Genomic DNA, 24,546 nt, shown 5'->3' with positions numbered 1-24,546 from the left:
AAATGTGATTCTCTAATCATTTACTCACCCTCATTTCATTTTAAACCTCTTTGACTTTCTTTTTATGTGGAACACAGAAGAAAACATTGGAAAACTTCCGCAGTGTTTTTTGTCCATACAATGAAAGTGAGTTGGGGTCCAAAGTTGTTTTGGACCCCATTGATTTTCAGTGTATGGACAAAAACAGTTTGCACTGTTCAAATATCTCTTTTGTGTTCCACAGAAGAAAGAAGTCATAGAGGTTTGAAACAAGTCAGTGAATTATTCACTTGACAGGTTCATTCAAAAATGCTGATTCATTTGGAAACAAAACACCACTTTGGTGTCTTGCTTAGAGATGTGCAAATGTTCTGCTATGGCTGGCTTTTTTGGGAACTTTGTCCATTGGTGGAGCAAAAATAGACAACATACCTAAAAAATATTGTGTATGTGTACCATTTAGGTCATAGTATACTACAGCTACAGCTAGTATAAAAGCAATATCACACTTCCAATCATGCTGTTGGTCTGAATATTAGCACGGCTGTGATTACCTGTTCTGATATTTAGGACAATGCCCTCTTGCTTGTCTGTTTTTGTTTAAATATCACCTCCTGCTATGACAGAAAAAGACACAATGACCTCAGAACAATGACAACCTCTGCCCATACCACACCTCAGCGTCTACAGAAAAAACCCAACACAGTAAGCACTTCTCATTCTATCTCAAGTTGTGCCATATTGTGTGGGCTTGATGAGCCTGCAAGCCCTTCCCAGTTCTGGGTTATTTCCAGCCGCTTACCTCACCCTATGTAAAAAATGCATCAACACATTAAGTGAGGTAAGATAGTATTAAGCATATTGCTCATCCCCTTATTTCAGTTCCAGGCATTCTCAGTGGGTGCCAGAACCTGATGTCAGTGAGTGCTTTAAATGGATTAAAGCCTACGTGTAACTCTCTCTCTCTCTCTCTCTCTCTCCTCTCTCTCTCGAATCTCTTCTCTCTCTCTCTCTCTCTCGTCTCTCTCTCTCTCTCTCTCTCTCTCTCTATCTCTCTCTCTCTCTCTCTCTCTCTCTCTCTCTCTCTCTCTCTCTCTCTCTCTCCTCTCTCTCTCTCTCTCTCTCTCTCTCTCTCTCTCTCTCTCTCTCTCTCTCTCTCTTTGCTGTGCTGTTGGTTTCTGATACGGGTTTAAGATTGTAGAATGGAATGGACCCTGTTAAGTCTGTTACGAATAAACTTTAAACTTTACTCATGTATGGGACACACATACAATTCCTATGATTTCTGAATATGCAGAGCCATGCCGTGCCATCAAATGGCCTGCTGGCTTGTGGAAGCGCTCTGGTTCGCGTGCCTTCCGCGTGGGACCTGGGAGAGCAATGGGGGCCTGTCAGAAAGCGCCCGCAGCTCGGAAAATTCTGTAAACACAAAACGTCTTGTTTCTTACCAGGCGAGCAGGCCGACAGACATCTGCACTTCTTTGAGCGTGCATTTCAGAAAAACTACCGGGGGGTGCAAACCAGAGGCAGCTGTGGGTAGGTAACATGTAAAAGAGTCCAGAAACCAGCTTTATATCACACATGACTTTCAGAATGCACTATATTGCCTCTATACAACGCTCTGCAAACACATACCACGGTGCAAAAGTGTATACAAATGTCAAAATTAAATATGATGTTAGGAATCTAACATCTAGTATAATCTAGCATAAATAGCAACTAATAGTTATACATAAATAGCATTTATATTATATAAAGAAAGCACACCCTTGTGAAAAGGAAGTGTGCTTAGTTCACTTAGTAGTGTAGCCTACTGCAAAACTGTACTTGCAGATAGTATAATATTAATAAAATAAAAGGCCACTTAAGTGTACTTAATGAGAGCACACTTTCATGAATGTTTCTTAACACTTAAGTACACATTTGAAAAGTGCACTTTGTAATCATGCCAAATAAAAACTTAATTTAAAGTAAATTTTAAATTATGTTTCCATAATCTTTTGTTGGGCTTTAACTCCTTAAGCTGCATGAGGACGTGACCGGGTTGAAAAAGCGCTATTTTTAGCACGAGTGTAATGTTACAATTATTTTATTTTTTAGAAGCACAATTATTTTGATGTGCTGACAAACAAGACCCCGTCCACACGGACTGAAATCGACAACCTTGCGTTTTTGTGTGTACAGCCAATCCGTATATTTTGGGTAATGTTGATGTCATCACACCCCGTCCCGCACGGTGAAGGCTAGAAGGGATACAGCTACGGCCACTGGGCATGCGCACATCAATATTGTGTCATTTAATTACTGTATTTGCAATATTGTAAGGGTAGGTTTAGGGTTGAGGAAGGTGTAGGCGTTAATACAAACACAATCTGGTAAGTAGCAAATTTATTTATTGTTATTTTATCGTGAGATTTTGCCTCACTTCCAAACATTGCTGTACCCCTTCTAGCCACAACTCTTCTTCTCCGTTTTAGTGTATTTCTGTGGCAGAATTACAGCGCCACATACTGGTCTGGCATGTATAGTACATCATTTTGAGTCGGTTTCAGTGGTTTCGTGTGTACGCAGAAATTTCTGGAGACGAGAGAAAAAAAAGATTGGATAGGGAAAGCTCTGGCTTCATGTGGATGTGGCCTAAAGCACATGTAAAGTACCTGATTATCATTTTAACTTTAGTGTGTTATAAGATATAACATTTAAAGTCGACATGAAACAAAAGATGCAATAGAAAAAAATGTAGAGCAGGACATTTGTCCACTGGGAATTGATTGGATCATTGTGGTTTGCTATTTCTGTAATCTCATATTGTCTCGCCCTCGTGTCAGTAAACATGTCATCAGAGAAGAGAAAAGAGAAGAAATGAGGGCATATGAATTAAACATGCACAGATAAACCATTTATAATAATTACTGCAATATTCCATAAAAAATAAGATTTGTTATTTTTTTTTTTAATTCCTGGTGACTTTGATGTAGCCTATTTTAAATGTATCAAAATTGCAACATCAATACAAACGTGCAATTGGAAATACAAGTTTCAATAGAAAAAAAAACACTCTAAAGTTGTCAGGGGTTACAGGTAGGTTAAAATGAGGTGAGATTATAGGATCTAATTCCAAACAGTTCGCTTATTAAATGAAAACCATAGAACCATCAAACATAGAAACTAGGGTTGAGGAAAAAAGCAACAGTCAACTGTGAGTCAAGTATATCAATATCTTAACTAATAGAAAATAGCATATGATAATTAAATAATGCATAGTGACACCATTTTCAACTAAAAACTGAAAACTTTGTATACATTTTGGCTGTTAATGTACACTACAAATGCATTTTGGGAAATGGAAATGGGTTTCAAAGTGCAAGTTTTTGAAAAAGATACTGGTATTGTCTGCAATTCAGTGCAAAATTGTGAAAACTGTAACGTCATACGCATTACTTTACATTGCCATCTACTGGTCTAGCATGCATAATACAGTATTTTTAATAATTTTGGTGGATCCATGTGAACAGGGAACATTTTGACAACGTTGTTGCCTGTACGTGAAAAATGCGAAAGAAAAACTGTTCCATGTTAAGTACATTATTGTCATCTTAACGTACCATAAATCAGTAAATATTGAGAATGCAACAGCGCATATTATATTTTTCTAACTCCAAACAATCGGCCACTGATCAGAACCAGCTGATAATCACTTCCTCACATTGTGAATATGAAATAATTAAAATAATAATGCTGTTACACGTGTGTATAATTTAAACTACTTTATTAAATAACTCCCAACCAATCAGCACTAGCAGTAGCTGCTGTTCCATTTGTATACTGCTACTTTCCGTCAACCCTCTTCTGAACTCTTCCCTCTCTTCATTAAAGCTCTAGTGAATGATTGCCAGATATCTCAAAAAAGCAAAACAAGCCCCTTAAAAATGCAATATAATGAACATATGAGGCAAAACTTCCAGGGGAACAAATATAAAAAATATAACTAGCATTACCAATATCCTACAAAATTAAAAGACAGGAAATGTAATTTATTATGAATAAATAAATACAATACAATACAGAAACAAAGAAATGCATGAGCACAGGAATGCAGGAGTAGGTAACCAAACCATTAAACAACAACAAGAAGAGAGAACAAACATCTCAAACCAAGGCCCTGTCCACACAAACATGGGTATTTTCAAAACCGCATATTTCTCTATGCGGTTTGGCCGTTCGTCCACACATAAACGCAGTATCCGGACACTGAAACCAAACTTTTTTGAAAACTCCTGCCAGGGTGAACATTTTTAGAAACTCCAGTTTCAGTGGTGTCGCGTGGACGGTGAAATCAGAGATTTTGGCTTGTTGCGTCAGAACCGGAAATAACCCTTTTCCAGGCTTCTGATTGGCCAACATGGCTTTACAGTTAGGGTTATATCGCCACCTGTTGATTTGGCATGCTATGAAGCACTGTCAAGAGCATGCCAAATCAACTCCGTTTATAAAAAATACCCGTGTACGTGTGGACTAGGCCCAAGGGCTATAAATACACAGACTAAATAATGTGAAACAAGGAGCAGGTGAGGGTAATCAATGAACAAATGATTTACCATAGCAACAAATGAACAGCAGAAACAGAAATGAAATACAAAGAACCAAACTAAACATACTGACCATGACAAAAGTTCAGCTAATTCAATTTAAAATAAATTTAAATTATGATACATTTTCATACTTTAAAATGAATAATTAAAAATAAATTAAGGAGGGAACGAGGGTTACCATACGTAACCAAGACGTTGGAAAAGCGTGCCCCTTCGGAGAAAGAGAAACGCTGCGGAGCCACATCCTGCCCGAAGGGAGGTATCATGTACTAGCCAGTCTAGGGTAGTGTAACATATGGCATGTCTCTGGGGTGGTTCCAGCCCGTGGAGAGGAGAGCGCACCAGCAGAGACGACAGAGCGTACTCTGTCGATGGGTAAACCTCTGATTGGAGACAGCCTTTCCCTTCTGCTGGCCTCCGTAACAGACGAAGAGGTCCTGAAGCTTTGCGTTATGTCCACATAGCACTGCAGACAGCGGACGGGACAGAGGGCTGGGTCTGCAAGGGCTGGGTCTGCCTCCTCCGAGGGCAGCACTTGTAGGTTCACTACCTGGTCTATGAACGGAGTGGTAGGAACCTTGGGCACATATCCAAGCCGGGGTCTCAGGATCACGTGAGAGTCAGCCGGCCCGAACTCCAGGCACGATTCGTTTTGACCAAAAAAGCATGCAAGTCCCCTACCCTCTTGATCGACGCCAATGCTACAAGGAGGACTGTCTTAACTGATAGGATTTTAATTTGAATAGCTTCCACTTCAATGCACAGAGCGCCTCGTAGAGGGGGCTCTAGCGGGAGTGATGGTGTCTACCACCGACTGGGGTAGGCCACCTAGAACCTCAGCGTCCCGTCCAGGGACCAGACATGGAGTTTCCAGAGGTCTGGACGCGGGTGCCATAGGGTGCCCCATCTCTAAGATAGTAGGTCCTTCCTCAAAGGAATAGGCAAGCGAGGTGCTATCATGAGGAGCATCAGTTCTGAGAACCAGGTCCGGTTAGGCCAGTACGGCGCAACTAAAAGGACTTCAGATGCTTCTGACTCCATAGGAGGAGATGGCGGGCGAGTTGCGACATGTGACAGGAGCGTAGACCACCCTGACGGTTGATGTATGCAACAGTCACAGTGCTGTCCGTATGGACCAGTACATGCTTGTGCTGTAGCAGCAGTTTGAAGCGGCCCAGCGCAAGACATACTGCAAGCAAATTGAGGCAAATGATATGCCAATGCAGTTGAGGCCCCGTCCACAGATCTGAACTGCATGCCTGTTGTACGTGGTCCGCCAGCCGGTGGCAGAGGCATCCATGAAAACCACAGCATGCCTGGACACCTGTTCTAAGGGAACTCCAGCCGAATCTAGTTCAACATAGACTGGACACGCTCCTCCGTGAGGCGTTCCGTCCAGTTGACCGAATCCAGCTCTATACCGAGATAAGAGACTCTCTGTACAGGGGAGAGTTTGCTCTTGTCCCAGTTGACCGGAAGACCCAACTGGCTGACCTGAAGACTCACCTCCTGTTTGATTGCTGCAAACCAATCTTGGGGACGGATGAATTTGAAAATGTGCTTCTGCGTCAACATCTTGAACGGGAACTTGTGAAGGGCCCAGTTCAAGACTTGCAGGGCCAAGATTGGTCGTGACCCATCGCCTTTCTTGGGCACAATGAAGTAGGGGCTGTAGAACCCCCGTCTTCATGTCAGCTGGATTGACCGGTTCAATTGCGTCCTTCGCCAGTAGGACTTCGACCTCTTTCCAAAAGACAGGGGCATCGCAGCTCCGCACAGAAGTGAAGTGGACGTACCTGAACTTGGGAGGATGCTGTGCGAATTGAATCGCGTAGCCGAGCCTGATGGTGCAGGTGAGCCAGCGGGACGGTCTTGGAAGCGCTAGCTAGGCTTCCAGAAACCGTACTAAGAACCCACCCATACCACAGACAGCAAGTTGGAGGGCAGGGACCCGACCCAAGAGGCATAGTGCCCTGAAGTGGGGTCTGAGTGTGCAAAGCAGCACCTACCTGCCTTCACGGTTGGACAGAGGGTATGAGAGAAGGCATGGTAGCGTTCTCAAGCCGTATACTGCGGTCCGCTGGCGACTGAAGGAGAGGCTGAGAGCGGCGAGGCTCGTGGCATTGCACACTGTCTTCTTCACCTCTTTCCTCAGCGGGGAACGAGAGCAGCGAGGCATAGCGCCACGCACTGTCCTCCTCACACTGCTGAGAAGAGGGGAACGAGAGTGGCGAGGCTCCGTGGCATCACACACTGTCATTCTGGCACCTCTTATTGGGAGGGGAACGAGAGCGGTGAGGCTTCGTAGCGTTACACGCTGTTATTCCTGAGCTCCCGAGACCCACTGCACCGACGCGGTCTTGCTCTCATGAGAGAACATGAACCACCCACAAACACAGTCTCAGCATGCTGCGATGCGATAGAGGAATGAGGGACCCGAGGAGGTGGTCTTGATAGGGAAGCACTCACTGTGATCCTCAGTTCAACAAAGCTTATTAGCCAAAGTAGCCCTTTTCTGGAGCTAGATCGGGGAATAGGCTAAGGGATCCACCCCGTTTGAGGTTGCATAGTCTCGACCACGCATCTAGATTGCTGAGTGACTTGCTGGGTTGCCATTACAACCCACGCTGTCAGTGGGCAGCTCAACAGCATACGTCATGCTGAGCGGCTCAACCCTTACAATAAAGGCGAGAAAAACAACATGCCAATGTGATCACATTCTCCTGAGAGAGCATGAGCCACCCATGAACGCAGTCTAAACATGCTTACATGTGAGAGTGATCGTGGCCGTCAAATGAGGACAGCAAACAACCGCATCCAGAAACACATTGGCGGAATGTCATCTTGAAAAAGACGGAACCTCACAGCCATGTTGCTCTTTTAGAGAATCTGCTCTCTTTTATGTGCTGAAGAACGCAGGGGGATGACCCCGGCACACAGACAGGGACAGTGCAAGCCTGCCATGCGCACTCACACTCATAGAAGGCGCTCCTCTTACCGGCTGTCAGAACAGCCCTTGAGCACTATCGACAGCGCACACACCAGCTGTAAAAACAGTTCTTGCGCGCTCTCTCATAGCGCACACACCAACTGTGAGAACAGCCTTTGATCAGCTGGGTCACGGCCGCTGCTGCCAGTGCTGTTACACCAACACAAAGAGAAGCAGGCTTCCTCCAAAAGGCAGATGACTCGTATATAGAAACACTCAGAATAATAGAGCTGACAACTACTCGGCTCTGAAGCGGTATCTGCTTTCGTATTTATACCCCGCACCGTGCGTGCGGGGTTGCGGGATGTAAATTACACTCAAAGAAGATTGGTCTCCCTTGCATGATCCCATTTCATCAGATCATCTCTGACGTACGTCGAGAGTGACCAAGTGAAAGGGAGCTACTGCTGTGTTTGAAATCTCCCCCTATACCCTCAATCACTATTCCCTACATTACTCCACTAATATTGTCCACTTGAAGGAGTGAATGAAAACGTGTGAGAAAATTCGGACACTGAATGCGCCGGAAGGGCTGATGCTTTTGCATAGTTTCTGCTTGCTGTTTAATAATCATTTAAAACGTAGCAAAGTTAGTAATAAAAAGATTTACCCTGAACTCTGCCATAGAACTAGCATGTATAACACTTAATTAAACAATTGAATCACTTAAAAAGGAATTTATACCTGTTTGATATTACGCTGTAGCTTCATTGGACCAGCGGTTTGTAAAATGAATAGATGGATGATTCAGCTGTGGACGCCATCTTCTGGTCAAACGCAGGACTTCATTCGACGCGTGGTGCTACTCTCTCCGTGCATTATGGGTTTTTTCTAGCTGTTGAGTGTATACAACGGTTCTACACTCGTTATTGCGGTACATTATAGGATTGAATGAGTGCACTCAATAATGTCCATTATATGTTTTCACATCAATTAGTGCCCTATTTAAGGGTATAGGGGGCGATTTCAGACACAGCCTACGTGCCTGTAGACTGAAAATGTAATACACATGCGTATGACGTTCAGTGATGGGAATAACAGCGTTACAGATAAACGGCGTTACTAACGGAATTATTTTTTTCAGTAACGAGTAATCAAACGAATTACTGTTTCTCCCGTTACAACGCCGTTAGCGTTACTGAGGAAAAAAAATGCGGCGTTAGTCGCGTTACTATAATTGAGCTCACTGAAGCGCTTTTCATCCGAACAGGCTCTCTGTCAGTTAGACCTGCAACGTGTGTGTGTGTGTGTGCGCGCGCACCAGCCATGCGTGTTGGGGGTGGGTGCGGTGGTACACATAACTGATGATGATTGGTGGGTGGGAGACAAGGTTGAAGTTGATAGGTTGAGTTCACACCTATTTTTTTCACGGTCTGTGGTTCACAAACACACACACACACCTATGACGCACACGCATATGCACATTCAGCGATGGTCCAACGACTTCAAAGGTAGCTTTCGCAAACTGGAAGTATAAGCGCTACTTTTCCCTCGTTTAGGTGAAAGGTAAGAATATTTATGTAATGTGCAACTTATGCCCAGGAAGAAAGAGTCTCTCCACGCCGGTGGCAAGTGATTCTGAAGCGCCTCACATCATCATATGCCACAAAATTAGTGGCTAAAAACCCAGGTGATAACGTGAGCTCCACTACCAAAGGAAAGTATAGTACTGATAATATTTACACAATATTTACACTATAGTAGGCCTACTGATAATATTTACAATAATGCATTGAATTTGATAGGTGTCTCTCACATTTTCCCACAGCAACATTACAATAGTGTACATTAATGTACAATGTTTTATAATAATAATTTATTCTATTTAGTGTCCAATTCATTCATTTAACATATCTAATATTGGAGGCATCCAAGCTATTTGACATATTTGAACATTTGAAAAAAAAAAAAAAAGTAACGCAGTAATTACTTTCCCTGGTAATTAGTTACTTTTATAATGATGTAACTCAGTTACTAACTCAGTTACTATTTGTAAGAAGTAACTAGTAACTATAACTAATTACTTTTTTAAAGTAACGTGGCCAACACTGATGACGTTATGGTTTTCACACATTTTGTTTACACAGAGACAATTGAAAACTTTTACTTTGAAACCCTTTTTCAAAAATTTGCATTTTCAGGCCCCCAAAACACAGTTGTCATGTACATGAACGGCCAAAACGCATAAAAAGCTTTCCGTTTTTATTACAAAATGGTGTCATGTAAATGGCCCATTAGCCTCAGATACAGGATATGTATATTTGCTTTTACAAGCAGGAATTGTTCGTTACCACAGCAACCACTTGCTGTGTCATAATACATATGACACACTCCAGTCTCCGCTCCAGCCCATGAGCCCACTCCAGAGTCCACTATTACACTATTAACTCCGGTTTACAACCCCATAGATCCTCCCCCAAAAAATGTTATTCACCTGTGCCTTGTTAATCACCTCGTTAATTATCTCGGTTGCTCGTTTGTTTGCCTGTGTATATAAGCTCTCAGTTTCAGTCTGGTCTTTGTCCTGCATTGATTTGCATTCACATGTATGTGGTTGTGTTATCTCCCAGTCATTCTCGTTTGAAGTTAGAATTGAAGACTATTTCAGTTAACTCCTTCGTCATGCGCTTCTCTACAGTCACCTACCATGACACTAACATTGTGTCTACATTGAAACCAACCAGTGTCATTTCAAGATGCAATGGCTTGAGAATGTTGAATGTTCCCTGATTATATACAAGACCATTGGCTGCAAGGTGAAGCTATGAAAATACTACTATTTTTTCAATAAATAACTGTAATGAAAATTGACTACATATATCTACATTAATTATACTGTATGTATGTATTTTATTTTATTTTATTAGTAGATCACAAGCAAGCTGAAAGAAACATCACAAACTTGATTTCACAGGTACTGTATGTTCTTTTATTTTATTATTTCTCAGACTTTTTACCTTTATTCCTGAGCATGTGCACCGTTATATTTCAGCATGTTCCTCACATAAAGCTATTGTATGATTCAGATATATATCAGCTTATTATTATTTACTTGTTCAAAAATTTTGTCAAGTAGAGAGTAAAAGTTGCTAATATCTTTGATACTCAGTACAACTACAATGTAGCCAAAAAGATACTTAAGTACAGTAACTAATTACATTTACTCAAATACTTTACACCATTGATTCTAACACATAATATTTGGAGTAATTGTCATAATCTGTGTGTTTAGTTTCATTTTCATGGACTTTTAGTTTGTAATTCTCAGTTATCTGCTTCCTTAGTTCATTAGTTGTCATGGACATTATTTCACTCATCACACCTGTTTGTTGTTATTTTGTCATCATCACTATGTATTTTAGTTCCTCTTTGAGCTCCATTCAGTGGTCCGGTATTGTTGTTTTCTACACGCTATCACGTTGCCTTTCTTCATATGGATTATTTGAGTTTGTTTTATTTAATAAATCTTTTGTTATATTGAACCTTTTAAACGATTCCTCTTTATAATTTGGATCTATATGTTACAGATATAGGGCCCTATTTTAATGATCTGAGCGCATGGTCTGAAGCGCATGGCGCAGGTGCACTTAGGGCGTGTCCGAATCCACTTTTACTAGTTAAACGACTGCAAGTCTTATCTATCATTTCCTTTAAAAGCCAGTTGCGCTTGCGCCATGGCACGCTCGTGCCATTCGCTATTTCCATTCGCTATTTGGACTGAACGCTTCTCCAGAGAGGAATCCTTTTATTTTTAATATTTAAACATGTTTGTGTGCTGCTGCACATCCCTGTGTGTAATTAGCAAAGTCTACGTGCGTTGTACACCCGCATATAGGCACATATTAATAACACGCCCTTTCAATAACACAAAAAATTATGCACTATTGATTTTAGACCAGGTTTTTGTTTGTCAATTGTCGTTTTCAGTTGCCTCAAAATAGCAATGTGCCAACAATGCGCCTGAACACACTTCATTTTCAGACCAGCACGCCAATTGGGCAAACAGATGGTGCAAGTGCATTTGATTATTTAAGCAACGCTGGACGTGAAAATGATAATTGCGTCGGGCTAAAACTAGCAAAAAACACTTGCGTCCCATTGCGGCGGGTGTATAATAGGGCCCAATGAGTTGTATAGGGCCACGTATATGCATTTTTTTGTCAGTAGTCAGCTATACTGTTATAAAGATAACATTGATTTACATTATAAGCGATCAGAATTTCATCTTTGCCATTTATATACCAAGTGCACAAAATTGCTTATTTTTGCTTGGTTTGGGCCTCTGAGCAAAAAGCACATGTGCAAACACTTTTTATTTTATTTTATATATATATTTTGACTAAAGGCTCAATAAACTGTTCCATTAAAAATATATATATTTGTGAATATTATTTCATATATCAGGCTTTGCAGGGTTGAGATGGAGATTATTTAGCTTTGACGCATTGAGATGCACCGTATCCTTTGTTAACACAGTGTCGTCACATGTTTGAGGGCCCTGCAACAAATACGTTCTCATTTCCCATATTCCAAAATAATGTCTGCTAATCACATGCACTTCACATGCAAACAACAGGCAATGTGCTTGATGTCTTGATTATATTTATGGACATCATCAGTCACTGACGATTTGTCAGCTGTTTTAAATGACTTCCAGGCGTTCTTCCAGGTTGTTTTCTCTTTTGGACAGTCCAAAAGCCCTCTCTAGCACTTAGAGCCCTACTTGGGGACAATAAAAGTAAAGAGAGAGGGATTAGGGTAATTGATTAATGTCAGTAGCGATTTTTACGGTAACATGGGGACCATGTTACGGTAACAGACTCTGGCCCCATATGGAGGAGGTTAGCCTGGAGCAATGACAGGGCTTTCCAGGAAAATATCAGGGCCTCAGTAAGATCACACATGACAGCCAGGGGTCCAGAGATAGCTATATATACACACACGCACACAACAGATGCTCTCACCCATGCACACAGACAGATCCAAACAATGCATGCACGATATATACAAATAAATACAGGTGCCGGCAAATAATCACAGACACAAATGCACACATAAGACTATCCTAAATGTGTACATGTGGCACTTTTTTCAGATACGTTGCACATTGGTCCTTATATGCAGCTTGGGTTCAAATCTGTCTTTCATCATTTCCCGATCGCACATCTTCTCTTTTCTCATTATGTTTCCCGTCTGTCCTATCCCATTAATGACTAAAAGTCCATAAAAAATTCAGGAAAGGATTTTATTTTGTTTTGGATGAAGATTTGATTAAGTTATAGTCGACATTCGTGTGGAAATAACTTTTTATTACTTCTGTAAGTGAGCTGTAAGTCTTACTGTAAGAGCACATGAGTCACACCATACAGGAAGTGACCTGTTTCTTAGGAAACCAGAGTCTGGACCACAATACACCACACTGAACTCCATTCAGCAAGTTTCAGGGGGTTTGGAGCATGATAGTGGTCACAAAAAAACGAGTTGCGCAAAGATTCTTTAGAATTTTAACTTTGGGTTCGATGGAAGAGAGAAAATATTGTGGGTTTGGAACAACATGGCGATGAGTAAATAATGTCAGAATTTCATTTTTTTTCAGTAGTACTTGCAGTGAGAGAGAAATGAGAACAAAGGGTTTCTTACATATTTGCCTGAGGGTTGACACTGAGGTAAGGAGCCAGAGCTGAGTGTAGGGGAACCCGCAGGGCTGCAGAGCTCAGGAAAGGGGTTGGGGATGGCAGGTAGAGAGGACGTTCGGTATTGTTGCTCCTCTTCCTGAAGTCTTCTGGAGGAATAAAGCAAAAATCTCTGATTTAGGGTTATATTAGGAATATGAAACCTTGTCTCTAAACCAAAAGAATTACTGTCAGCCTAAAATTGTCAGCGGCTTTGGGCAACATTAGCATTTTGGGCCATTTTGTGAAGCTGCCAATAGACAGGGAGTCCTTTTGAAGTGGGGACTTCAGAGAAAAGCTGAAACACACAGACAGAGACATTTGTGCCGTAGGTTGTGCATGAGGGAGTGTGTGATATGGAATTCAGAGCTGAAGTCTGAACGGTAACCTCTGAGTGAACCTTTGCTTGAATGAACCCTCGTTCACGAGATCGTTATGCTCAACTTCCTGCTCTGGTCCGCAGCTGAGAGGCAAAAACACGCTCACCAAATGGAAACCATTTATTCTCAGAGGTTTCAGTACAACCGAGCAATGGAATAACAATAGTGCCACTCTTGATGGTGATAAAAAAAAAGGCTGAAAAAGATAGCGTGTTGTGTTCTTCATTTAAGATATTGTTTTGGGAAAATCTTTGAAGTTTTAAAGGATTAATTCACCCAAAAATGAAAATTCATCCATTAATCCTCATGTCATTTCAAACCCATGAGACCTTCGTTCATCTTCGAAACACAAATGAAGATATTTTCGATGAAATCAGAGAGCTCTCTGATCCCTGATATAATTAACACTTTCAAGGCCCAGAAAGGAAGTAAAGACAGCGAGGTTGGAGAGGGACATGGGAGGAGCGAGCAGGACCGGTGGGTGATTGAGAATGAGCACCACCTGCGAGTCACACCCCATGTCCCTCGCCAACCTCGCCACAACATTGTTAAAATAGTCCATGTGACTCCAGTGGTTCAACCATAATTTTATGAAGTGACGAGAATACTTTTTGTGTGCAAAAACAAACAAAAATAACAACTTTATTCAACAATTTCATTCTAGCCTGTGCCAGTCTCCTACGTAGTTTCCGTTGTAAGCACTGTTGCGCTTTCGAGTTCTACAGCAGCTGATGCTGTTCACATGAGCACCAATAAGCCTGCATGTGATGATGACGTGGGAGCTGCGCTGTATTTACAACGTAAACTGCGTAGGAAACTGTCACAGGCTAGAACAAAATGTTATTATTTTTGTTTCTTTTTGAGCACAAAAAGTATTGGCAGCAATAGACGCTATTTACACTAAGTGCAAATAGCTATAGATGCTATTTACACCAAGTGTAAATAACATATTTTCTTAGCGATAGATGATATTTACACTAAGTGCAAATAGTTGTAGATGCTATTTACTAAGTGAAAATAGTGATATATTTTTTACACCATATAAAAGTAGCAGTTCTTTGCAATATAAATGGTAATTACATGTCATTTATACTTTATTTTGCCAGATACATACTATTTGCACCTCAGTATTGTTGTACATTAACAATATGTAATAATAATATAGAGTGTAAATTATTATATTTAATTAAATTATTAAATGGATGCCGCCTTAAAGGGACAATAAAAGCCCTCCCAAGACCTACCCCTAACCCTACCCAATAAATGCTTTTATTATTATTAAACATTTCGTTAGGCACTTTATTTCTACTTTTAGAACATTTTCTTATTTTTATTGAAAGTAAATGCCTTTCCAATGTATTTGTGATGAGAAAAGAGAGAAGAGCAAGCTCTGCAAAAGGAAAAAGTATTCTTGTTGTTTCATAAAATTGGAACTACTGGAGTCACATGGACTATTTTAATGATGTCTTTACTACCTTTCTGGCCCTTGAAAGTGTTAATTATATTGCAGTCTATTGAGGGGTCAGAGAGCTCTCGGATTTTATCAAAAATTAACTTAATTTGTGTTCCAAAGATGAACAAAGGTCTTATGGGTTTGGAATGGGTTTTGGACATGAGGGTGAGTAATTAATGACAGAATTTTCATTTTTGGGTGAACTAACCCTTTAATGAAATTTGCTCTGCTTTTGTTATTTCTTAGGGCAAAATGTGCTCTGTGTGTGTAAGTGTTTGCACACTTATTGTACACTATATTTATAAAAAATGTCTGAATGTCGTTGCTTTAAATAACAAAATTTCAAAGTAGGTATCATCTGCAAACTAAATTCTTCACTAATTAACTACTATTCTGATAAATTTTCACTATGACTTTTGTGCAACTGGTCCCAATGTGACTTTTAGTGGATGTATTTAGTGAACATGTTCTCCCAATGTTTAACAACCATAAAGTGTTGAGTACATTTTGAACTCTATATTGATTGTTTTATAATTTCAGACCTATAAACTATGTCTTTCTTTAAAATACAAAAACACCACTTTGTTTGTTAATGCAATGGCATTCATACATTTTGAAGTGTGGCTTCAGAGTCAAAATACATTTTGGGGAAACAGTATGTGTGTGTGTGTTCATATATTTTCAGGGTTTTTACCTGACAGCAAGGATGTGCACAGGCTGGGACTGCCGCAGTCTCTGGTGTGGGGAGGTGGACTGAGCATGTGTATGATAGGCGGCGGGTCGGTGTGGCTGGCCGTTGTGCAGCAGTGGAGTGGATTCAGTCTGCACACTGCAAGAAGTGTACAGACTCTCAAAGGAAGAGTTCATGTCATTCACCAGAGCTTCTAGATCCACGTCATCCTCTGGTAGGGAGAGAAAGAGGAAGAAAATCAGATACAAAACATCACGTCTATTAGTTAATTAATTAAAATGTTCATTAAAAGGTTGTTTTATCAAGCAAAATCATAAAGAAGATAGTCATGTATATATCTGTCCTCTGCAGTTGCTGAGCAGGAGAATCAAAATCAGAATCAAAATTAGCTTTATTCACCAAGTGTGCGCAAACCAAAAAGGAATTTGTTGTGGTTTTTCAGGAGCTCTTGATACATATATATACATACATACATACATACATACATACATATGAACAGGTGCTTCATGGACGGATCATTGTATTAAGCAAAAAGCATTTTGGACTGGAACTATCAGTACACAAGTTATAAACCTCCAGAAATGTGTTTCATAATCACAACACTAGAGGGCAATCTACAATTTAAAAAACTTTCACAATGTGTTTTAGGGATGTGCATACCTACATTATATATATATAACTTTGTGTTCAGAGATGTGTATATATATATATATATATATATATATATATATATATATATATATATATATATATATATATATATATATATATATATATATATATATATATATATATATATATATACACATCTCTGAACACAAAGTTAGATGATGTTCACAATTAGCACATTTATTTATTAGGGGTGGGCAAAATATCGATAGGGCAATATATTGTTGTCCTTCTCCATGCGATACGAGAATCGATATGCTGTCACCAAATATCAATATTTTAATCAATAAAATAAGGCACTCTAAATTGATTTCCCTGCTGTCGCTACTTCATGGCTCCTCAAGGTGGCGCTCAACACATGAATGAGGGAAACGTGAACATAAGTTAAACTAAGTTAAATTAAACTAGCCAACAAAAAAAAAAGTTTTTTAGCGGGATGGCAGACAGCAGTGTAGACAGATGTATCATTATAGGATTGTCTAGCAATATATTGATTAATCGCATGCTGTATCGTGATATTATCCGTATCGTGAGCAATGTATCGTGTATCGTATCATGAGATGCCTTGTGATTCCCATCCCTATTATTTATAATGAACTGAATCTTGATAATAATATAAGGATGATTCTGCTGCACCTATTTATATTTTATTTTTAAATGATTGTTTTGCTTTACCTATGTGAGGCAAGACACGAACAACAACAACAACAACAACAACAAAACACTTTTACAAATATTTAGTTGTTATTTTAGCAGTACTAGAATTTTTGGCCATGGGTACCTGGGTACAAATGGTAAAATTGTTTTGGTCAAAATGTCCTTTTTACAACATCTTAACTAGAAGAAATTCATTAAAATTGCACACCTTTCCTCTCCTGACCCAAAGGCTGGGTTGCCCTCTGCAAGACCTTTTTCTGAAAACCCATCAGATAATCAGCTGATCCCTATGTATTAATAGAGACAGGTAAGCCCCTTCTCTACTTAGAGATCCTGGAGAGCTATAAGAGAGGCTACATTCACACACTGAGGCTTTAGCATGGAGGGGAGGTTTGAGAGTGAAGTCACGCCATGAGGTAAAAGAGACAAAGTTCTTGGGCCTGTGTAAAATAAATGAATGAAATGAAATTGTATCCCTTAAAACTCATCTTTGATCACCAATATTTAATATTGAATCATATTAATCATCATCATATTTAAATGTTTTTTTTTTTCCTGTGAACAGAATTTCTTCATGCCTTAAAATAGCTTGAATGTAACTCTACACCCTTGCTTCATTTAGTATATGCGGATCCCCACCCCACCCCGCATCACACCAACTCACATCAACTCACTTGGTTGGGTCAACTTTACTGTAGTAAACACTGCACAATGGTATCGCTCGGTAATTAATATGATTAGCCTTTTGCTTGACTACGTTATCAAACAGCTAATGTTACACAAACCATGTTCCCGTCATCGTTCAGCATCTCAGTCTGCCTTCTAAAAATCAGTATACTTAGAAACGCTTTGAACTTCAGTGGTGAAAGGCATATACTGTAGTTCATCATAACATTGAAATATACATCATATACATATTTCAGCAATGGTGTTGACATGACTTTGCACATAGTTTGTCTTAAAGCATATTATAAACACCACATAGACATAAACAACATTAAAAACTTATAATTTTCACCACAGGGGGTCTTTAACAGACAAATAAAGGTAAAAACCTATTACAGTGCAATGTGCATGCATGGCCTTCTGTAATGGAAATGCTTTTGTTTAAAGAGGCATATTTTTGTTTGTCCAGCAGAGGGTGCTAAAACAAACAAGTGGATAAAAACCTAAACAAATTACATAGGACAAATTCTAATATATAGTTGGCAAACTTGGCATCCTTTTTTGACCAAAAGGGCCAATTTGATACTTTTTTAGGACTTTGCAAATCCACTGTTCTCAACTAGCCTCACTGAGGCATAGCAATAAATTTAGGCAATGTGACTGTAGGTGTACATTTCAGAAAATAATCGTTACAGATGGGGTTATGCAGGCATCCCAGAAGACCTGATTACACTATTACAGACATAAATGTGCCTGTGTTAGAATATAAAATAAAAAAAAAAACAATTCACTAAAGCATACAGTAGTTCCGGTAACACTTTACAATAAGGTTTCATACCATTAGTTAACTACTTTAGTTAACATGAGCTAAGAATGTATAATACTTCTACAGCATTTATTAATCTTAGTTAATGTTCATTTCAACATTTACTAATACATTATTAAAATCAAACATTATATTTGATAACATGAAGTTAATTCACTGTGAACTAACATGAACAAACAATTAACAACAACGATGAATAAATAATGGATTGCACGTTATTTAAAGGTGTTATTGTTACAGTGTAATTATATAATATCGATAATATCGATCAGGCATAACATTAAGTACTGAGCAGATTTTAAGCTAAATGAAAGATAAATTCTTTACTCAGAAAGTGAAATTAATTTTCTGCTGCACACACACACACAAACATATATACCGATCAGGCACAATATTATACACCTAATATTGTGTTGGACCCCCCTTTTGCTGTCAAAACAGCCCTGACCTGTCGAGGCATGGACTCTACTAGACCCCTGAAGGTGTGCTGTGGTATCTGGCACCAATATGTTAGCAACAGATCCTGTAAGTTGCGAGGTGGGGCCTTCATGGATCGGACTTGTTTGTTCAGCACATCCCACAGATGCTCGATTGGATTGAGATCTGGGGAATTTGGAGGCCAAGGCAACACCTCAAACTCATTGTTGTGCTCCTCAAACCATTCCTGAATCATTTTTGCTTTGTGGCAGGGTGCATTATCCTGCTGAAAAAGGGCCACAGCCACCAGGGAATACCGTTTCCATGAAAGGGTGTACATGGTCTGAATCAATGCTTAGGTAGGTGGTACATGCCAAAATATCATCCACATGGATGGCAGGACCCAAGGTTTCCAGCAAAACATTGCCCAAAGCATCACACTTCCTCCACCGGCTTGCCTTCTTCCCATAGTGCATCCTGGTGCCATGTGTTCCCCAGGCAAGTGAAGCACACGCACCTGGCCATCCACGTGATGTAAAAGAAAACGTGATTCATCAGACCAGGCCACCTTCTTCCATTGCTCCGTGGTCCAGTTCTGATGCTCACATGCCCACTGTTGGCGCTTTTAGTGGTCGACAGGGGTCAGCATGGGCACCCTGACTGGACTGCAGCCCCATACGCAACAATAATGTATTTTGACAACTTTCTGTCAGAACCAGCATTAACTAATTGAGCAATTTCATCTACAGGATCCCCACGTGCATCAATGAGCCTTGGCCGCCCATGACCCTGTCGCAAGTTCACCACTGTTCCTTCCTTGGACCACTTTTGATAGATACTGACCACTGCAGAACGGGAACACCCCACAAGAGCTGCAGTTTTGAGGATGCTCTGACCCAGTCGTCTAGCTATCACAATTTGGCCCTTGTCAAGCTCAAATCCTTACGCTTGCCCATTTTTCCTGCTTCTAACACATCAACTTTGAGGACAAAATGTTCACTTGCTGCCTAATATATCCAACCCACTAACAGGTGCCGTGATTCACTTAACCTGTAATTATGCTTAATTTACTGTACATGTAACATATGTAACAAGGGCACTGTAAAATAAAGTGTTAACAAATACAGCAACAAATGTATTACTCATTGTTAGTACATTAACTAATATTATATTAACAAATGAGACCTTATTGTAAAGTGTTACCGTAGTTCCCAATTACAACACTTTCACTAAATGTTTACAGGAATAGTACATCCAAAAATGAAAACCATGTCATCATTTACTCACCTTAATGTCATTTCAAACCTTTATGGCTTTCTCCCGAGAAACAAAAAATATGAATTTCTGAACAATGTACGGGTCGCTCTTTTCCATACCATAGCTTTAGGTTATAAACTGATTGTTACTCACAGATAATCAACAGCATTGTGACAAATCATTAAAGTCGGCATAAAAACGGAAGGTGCAATATTCTTTTCTTCCCTATTGTGACGTATGTGAAACAGCTTCTCGAAGCTAGAAAAAAAATGTGGGGCGGGACTAGATTTTGTCCATCAGGAATTGATTGGATGGTTTGCTATTGCTGCGATCTCATGTGAGTCAAGTCAACTTTATTTATATAGCGCTTTTAACAATTCAGCTGTATAGCCATTCTGGAGAAAACGCTGATGTCATCAGTTCATTTCAATTATCATACAGTGACAGTGTGGGCTTTAGATCAATGATTAGATCAGTAATTTAGTTTATATGGTTAATTTAGTTTATTAATTAGATTTATTTCGATGTTTAGTTGAAAAATTGAGTGTCCCCAACTGAGCACGCCAAGCCAGAGGCAACAGTGGCAAGGAAACCAAAACCCCATTAGGTGACCTAATGGAGAAAAATAAACCTTGGGAGAAACCAGGCTCAGTCGGGGTGCCAGTTCTCCTCTGGCCAATTAACAAACAGCGTATTATTATTATTATTATTATTATTCTGGCAGCTTTACAGGTCAGAGGTCATAATAGATCGGAATATTCGAGGGACCGGGGGCAACATGCTGGAGACGAGTTTATTGAGGATGATGTTGATTAAATAATGATTAAAGTGCAATATTCAAATGATCGGAGGCAACACGCTGGAGACGGGTTTATTGAGGATGACATATCGATTTAAGTATTATTTAATTGTAATATTACAAGAGATCTGGTTGTCCCGTCCTCACACCAGTCAACACTTCAACAGAGAAGAGATGTTGCTGCAAGAGGGAGAGGAATTTTTTTTAATGAAAGATTATGAGGTTGATTGTCTGGCTTTGCTGTGTGTTTTAGTTCTAAGGTTTGCTCTTGTCAATTTACTGACGTTTGCACCATTATTTACAGCCCCAAAAATGCATGTCTTAAACCAGACGCTAACTGGTAGATCGTGTTGGTCATTACGGTTACGGAAAGGATCCGGCAGCGTGTGTCTTTAATTTAGCGCCGAACTTTCCACTTCCATCTGCGCTTTTTTTGGAATGCGCTCCCATGTTAATTTGCTGTTTAGTAAATCTGGCCCTAATGTTTGTAAAAAAATAAATAAATAAAAAACATTAACAAAATACATATAGATCAAAGCTGAAAGTTTAACAAGATATGTATGAAGATGTTGTTATTATTAACATTGATTCAATTTTTAAAATCAAAACAAAATTCAGCAGTGATTGATCTCATGAATGAGCCACATAATTAGTTATATGGACCACATTTGTGATACTGTCCTGACAGTTCCATCACTTTCATTAAATTGAAATGAATGAGCAGGATATTCTTTAAAAAAGTAAGTGTTTGGTCCATAATGAGAGGTTTGAGAAATTCTGATTGGTCTGTTAGGGATGAGACATAATAAAGATTAACTAATTAATAGGTTAATTATTTAGAGACTTCCTGGAGACAGCAAATGCATGAACCCATCCTTCGAACTTTCCCCAGGATATGAGGCAATCCTTAGTGTCAAAAATTCTAAACAGAAAACACTGAATTGGCTCTGAATTCTTGAAGCTTGTTGTTTTACAGAAAGTATTAAAATATAATTATAATCAACAAACCTCTCTACACTTCAACACACGCCTCAGTTGACAAATACCCTATTGATATTTGGTCACGTTGCACAGCTGTGCTAGCACAGACTTTATTTGAAATAGAAAGCTTGTAATATACATTATAAATGTACTGTCACTTTTCATTAATTTAATGCGCCCTTGATAAATTAAATATTAATTTAAAAAAAAAAACTTGCAAACCCTAGACTATGGCTTGTATCAAAAAGTGATGTGAATTAAAACACATCCACTTGACTCTCAATTCTTTGGAATTGATAGGTTCCCTACCAGCCAAGCACCAGCTCCGGCACTATATCACCATTCCGAAGCGAAGTGGCAAAAAAGTTCACCTCAGCCTAGAATTTAAACAGCTCTCTTGGCTATAACCAGATTCCTGCGCTGCAGTCTGTATTTTCTGAAATATTTTTAGCAATAGTTTAATCAGCTAATTTCCCACAGCCTAATAAAACTAAGTACATTTGATGCAGTGTTCCCATGACTGCTGAGTCAGTTTGCATTGCGGTCTGCTACCGCTGAATGCTGTGTACTGACTGCACCCAGCGGGGCTGGAGGAGCTGTTCTCCTGAATCATTCATGTCTGAGAGACGTCCGGGATGAGTCCCAGGCCCTCCTCATGGGCCCCTACCTGAGAAACATACCAGATTGGGAGTTTTGTGCCATCTAAATTGTTTGTTTTAAGTTGTTGTTGTACCTGATACTGACATAATCTGTCATACCGTATCTGTTACCGCTATACAGCTGTTACACATGTAGGCCCTGTTTACATCGGCCTCACTTATGCTAAACAGACATAGGCAACAGGGTCAAACATTTTGCAATCTGATTACTCAAACCTAGCGTTTGCATGGAGCACATTCAGCTCTTGGAGCAGTTGGAGGCACTCCTGTCAATGCATTTGAAGTAGGCTCTGTTATTGCTTGATTCTTTCTAGAGGGATGAGAGTCGAGCATCTGCACCTCGTGGTTTGGGTCCCACGGCCACCGCCGTAGCAGGGTGGGTTAGATTGTGGGGATTGTAGATCGCGCATATGGATGCATCTTCCGCTGTGCCGCATATAAGTTTGTGAGCCTTTTATTCCTCCTAGATCTCCAAATTGAGGTGTCAAGATAATTGAGGAATTTGTATTCGGCTCGTATAGTCTCTCCCATGTACTCAAACTGTGACCATGTGGAGAGGCTGTGTGAGCAGTGATATGAGAGGATGCCCCAGTTAAAGAGGTGCTTGCAAGCTATCTCTTACTTGTTCCTGCACCCTCTGTTCAGCTCTCCAGGGAACTGAATGCACTCACTGCGATGAGCCGCGATGATGGAGCTCCCCTCTTGCTTGACTTTTCTTGTAGGATGAAAATCAAGCATTTGCACCTCATGGTTCAGGCCCCATGTCTGCTAAAGCAGCATAGAAACTTCGGGGGTCGCAGGAGAGCAGAGTAGCGGCAGATGTTATCAAATAAGTCCACCTCCTCTGTTTACCACCTTGCGGCTCATGGCAAGGCATTTGCAGAGACAAGACATGTCTGTGGGGCCCTGCACACCATGAAATCGACCCACTCGATCTCCACTCAGCAGTGTTACCAGAGGTTGGTATTCTCCACCCCTTACCAAGAATAGTCTTGGGACACAGGTGTTGTGGGAACTCCAGGCCCGCCTATTGAGTGGTACTATCCCCTGAGGCAGTCCAAGGGGGTAAAAAGCCACAAATGTAGCCATCTGTGCCACAAAGTACACGGCCAGTGCATTGCTATAGATGCCAGGGAGAGACATCCAGTCGGCTGGTGAGGCAGTCGTAAAGAAGTTTAAAGAGCTGGGGTCTAAGTCAGCAGTTTTCAGGAGATGTATCCCTCTCTGGGGGTCTGTAAAGGTTTAAGGAGTGGTATATAGTAGAGATAGAGGAAATATTTTCTATCTTGCTCTAAGCTGCCTCCCTCCCCCTCTCTTCCTATGCTGAGGTTAAGGTTTGCCTACATGGACCTCGTGACTTCTCGTATGGAGAAGTTAAACAGCTCTATTGCCCTCTCCAACTTTATAGGCTTGGAAAGTAGAATGGATACAGTTTATGTTTGCTCGCTTCTCTAGGAGAATGATGCTTAAGCCTCACATCCTTAGGGTTGATGCAGGGTAAATTGAATTATGTTGGGCAGTCCGCAAGCTTTCTTCTATTTCTTTTTCTTCCCTCCTCAACTATTGTTGGGTTTTGAAGTACAGATATACGCTCCCCTGTGGATGTGTGCTTCTATAGGCAAGTCGGGGTATGAGCTGCTCTCCCCCAGTTACTTTAACTAGGGCCTAAGCTCCCCTGTTGCTTTCTTGGGGTATAGAGCCTAGTTTATAGGTTATTGTGAAAACAGCAATATGTCCTCTTGTTTGCCATAATGGTCGATATGTTTGCTCCATCAGATAAAAGAGTTGACGTCATGTAACTAAGGCACCCTTTTATACTCACAGGTGCTCCATGTGTGACGTCAAGGACTGCAGTCTGA

General features: G+C 40.3%; 1 protein-coding gene across 4 annotated transcripts in view; it reads right to left on the bottom strand.

Annotated features, from left to right (window-relative positions):
* Window positions 1–24,546, bottom strand: part of grb10b (growth factor receptor-bound protein 10b) — a 144,262-nt gene that overhangs the window by 46,001 nt on the left and 73,715 nt on the right. For all 4 annotated transcript variants that reach the window (XM_079837494.1, XM_079837492.1, XM_079837493.1 and 1 more), the window contains exons 4-5: window positions 15,760–15,967; window positions 13,201–13,342 (exon numbers count right to left, since the gene is read on the bottom strand). In XM_079837494.1, the coding sequence (XP_079693620.1) occupies window positions 13,201–13,342; window positions 15,760–15,967 (350 nt within the window). The remainder of the gene's footprint in view (window positions 1–13,200; window positions 13,343–15,759; window positions 15,968–24,546) is intronic.

The sequence above is a fragment of the Gobio gobio genome (genome assembly GCF_949357685.1).
Source record: "Gobio gobio genome assembly, chromosome: 15".
Lineage (NCBI taxonomy): Eukaryota > Metazoa > Chordata > Actinopteri > Cypriniformes > Gobionidae > Gobio > Gobio gobio.
The sequence above is the reverse complement of the archived record's forward strand: the minus strand, read 5'-3'. Positions and strand labels throughout refer to the sequence as shown.